This window comes from Montipora foliosa, chromosome 9, assembly GCF_036669935.1.
Source record: "Montipora foliosa isolate CH-2021 chromosome 9, ASM3666993v2, whole genome shotgun sequence".
Taxonomy (NCBI): domain Eukaryota; kingdom Metazoa; phylum Cnidaria; class Anthozoa; order Scleractinia; family Acroporidae; genus Montipora; species Montipora foliosa.
The window spans coordinates 41,703,943-41,706,442 of record NC_090877.1 but is presented as its reverse complement, the minus strand read 5'-3'; the positions used below and the strand labels follow the sequence as shown (position 1 = coordinate 41,706,442).

Here is a 2,500-nt window from a genome sequence, read left to right as displayed (position 1 = left end):
TAATGAGCAACGCAACGAATCCTCCAACAACGGATATTTCAATTTTAAAGCTTGAGACTGGCGCTAAAACAACACAATCGAATGACAGTTAGTGCCCCTCGTAAAGGTGATGGGGTAGTGTTTTACATTAGCTTAAGATAAAAAACCTATAGTTGGTATTGCAAAACAAATTGAATCAAATCAAGTTTTAATGAGAGGGGAGGGGTGAGGTGGAACTCTCACTACTAAGCCAACTCCAGGAGTCGAACTTGGTCAAAAACCATTCTGGATGCTATACCACTGAGCTTTAAGATACTCGCGGGAACCAGGCCTTTAAAATGGTCGGGTATAGGTGTCAATTGTCGCGCGACACTGCCGCCGGTATAACACCCATAAGTTAAGAAGAGATGCATTTTCTTCGATGATGGCAGTGCAGCCCAGACGCTTGCCTTGAGATTCGGATTTCCCGGGTTCAACACTCGTTCTGACCACTCGTTGAATTTGCTCCTGGTAGTCCCAAGGTAGTCCCTAGTTCAACATCTCGGCCGTACTTGTAAATAGCCAACCGGTTTGCCTCCGGTCAGTTGGGTTTCTCAACAGTTTTTGTTGGTTTTGTTGTAGTGTTCTGTCGTTTCGTTGATTGTGTTTCATTGGCCCTGAAAAGCCCCTATGGGAAGTGGTCAATTAAGTATGTATTGCATTATATGTATCGCGGTACTTGGGAAAAAATCCCCCGTTGCTTTTTACACAAACGTTACATTTCTCAAATACGTTTGAAATTTCACGGATGACAGCCCAATGAACGGGACAAAATGAATATCGTTTACTTGGCATACACATAACGCAAACTCTTTGATAACCACAAGCCCGGCGTCGCTTGACGCGAGGTTCGAATGTTGTTAGGAACAGTCGGGTTTTTCTCTCATAATAACACCGAGTCCATGAAACGGTGTTAATGCCACAATCCAAGATTTCAGTCCTGGCAATCCTCTCTGAAGAATATTGGCCCTCGGTCGTTTTTGTGCGACCTCGCTGCGCTCGGTCTGCACTGCCACGACCTCGGGCCAATATTCCCCAGTACGGCCCCCGCGCTTGGTTAGTAAGAGATTGGTCATCAACAATAAAAATGTCTCTTTAGCTCGATCGATAGTACCTTGGCTCTCCTAAAAAAAAAACATATATTTGTTTGTTTTCCGGAATGCAAGTTCTTTCATAACGTGTTCTATTTACACTGCTTTTTACGTGGGATGCCATAGGCAGACCAAGTTAAAAGGTCGAGTTCTTTCGTTTTCTTTTTTTTCTTTGTCTTTATCGTAGACCGGACTATAGAGAAAAACATCACCCTTAATAGTGGTCTGTTGCATGTAGCTGAAAAAACAGAGAAAAGTTTGATAAATCTTAATAAATAAATGAATAAAATTATTGGACGGCCCTCACCTTTTGTTCCTACAAGCTCGGGAATAAATGTTGGTAAAGCTGTAAATGAAATCACACTAAAATTAAAAACGTTTCTGTTCTCATATGATATAGAATCCATTTTAATTGAGCAGTAACGCTAAAACTCAATAGAAAATAGTCGCACATGAAAGTGAGAAATTTCGAGGCAAATGAAAGGTATAGACTATGTTACAGAGACAAACACATACCGTGCATTTTACCTCTTCGACAGGGAGACGTGGGTTCGAGTCCCGCTCAGGGCAAAAACCTATTTTTCGGATGGGTGTGTCGAAAGGTAAAGTAAACGGTATGCGTTTGTCTCTGTAACAAAATAGTCGCAGTGAAAAAAATAACCAATTATAAGACAAATACGAAACATGCAACTGACTCAAAGCGCTGGAAAACGTGTGCGAGCAAGTAAAAAAAAATGGTGTCACGTCAGGAATGAATTAGATGAGAATGTTCCTATGGCTTGGGTGGGCTCCCAACACTGTCACAAATGATTATATTTTAGAATACCCGTCCCCGCAAACCCTGAAAAAAAAACATGGCAGAAGCAGTCACGCGTGACATGGCTTCTCCTGAATGGTTAAAGTGGCGGCCCTTAGTTTGTTTTCGCGTGTCCAGGGTATGTAAAAATAAGTCAATTTCTTACTGTGCTGGGTCAAGACCGTAAATTGATAGAGGAACACGCTTATCTAATTCGCTCTTGGCCTCGTTTGATTCTGATTGGCTGAGAATATGGCGCGAGAATTTTAAAGTCCCTATCAAGTAAAAAATAATTCATACCTATTTGAAAGGGTTTTTAAAATAATGAAGAATGGTCTTTTCCGGTTTGAAATATCTTTCTCGATTCAGAGATATTTGAGTTTTTGTGTTATGCAAACTAGCAAATTAATCAGTGGTTCCACTGGAAGATGGATCACAAAATCATCGAGAATATCTCTGAAAATATTACAGAGATATTATTCAAACTTGAAACTAGTAATAACCTTTAAGAAAGGTTCAAGACGGTGCAGAGTATGATGTAACCATGGCAACACTTTTGGCTCCCGTTCCTTTTGGTTGCAAATGAAATATTTCA

At 40.7% G+C, this 2,500-nt stretch overlaps 1 protein-coding gene across 2 annotated transcripts in view; it reads right to left on the bottom strand.

Annotated features, from left to right (window-relative positions):
* The window catches only part of LOC137970003 (uncharacterized), a 23,912-nt gene that overhangs the window by 4,516 nt on the left and 16,896 nt on the right, over positions 1-2,500 (bottom strand). For both annotated transcript variants that reach the window (XM_068816445.1, XM_068816446.1), the window contains exons 8-9: positions 1,417-1,455; positions 1-63 (exon numbers count right to left, since the gene is read on the bottom strand). The exon at positions 1-63 is cut by the window's left edge and continues 57 nt beyond it. In XM_068816445.1, the coding sequence (XP_068672546.1) occupies positions 1-63; positions 1,417-1,455 (102 nt within the window). The remainder of the gene's footprint in view (positions 64-1,416; positions 1,456-2,500) is intronic.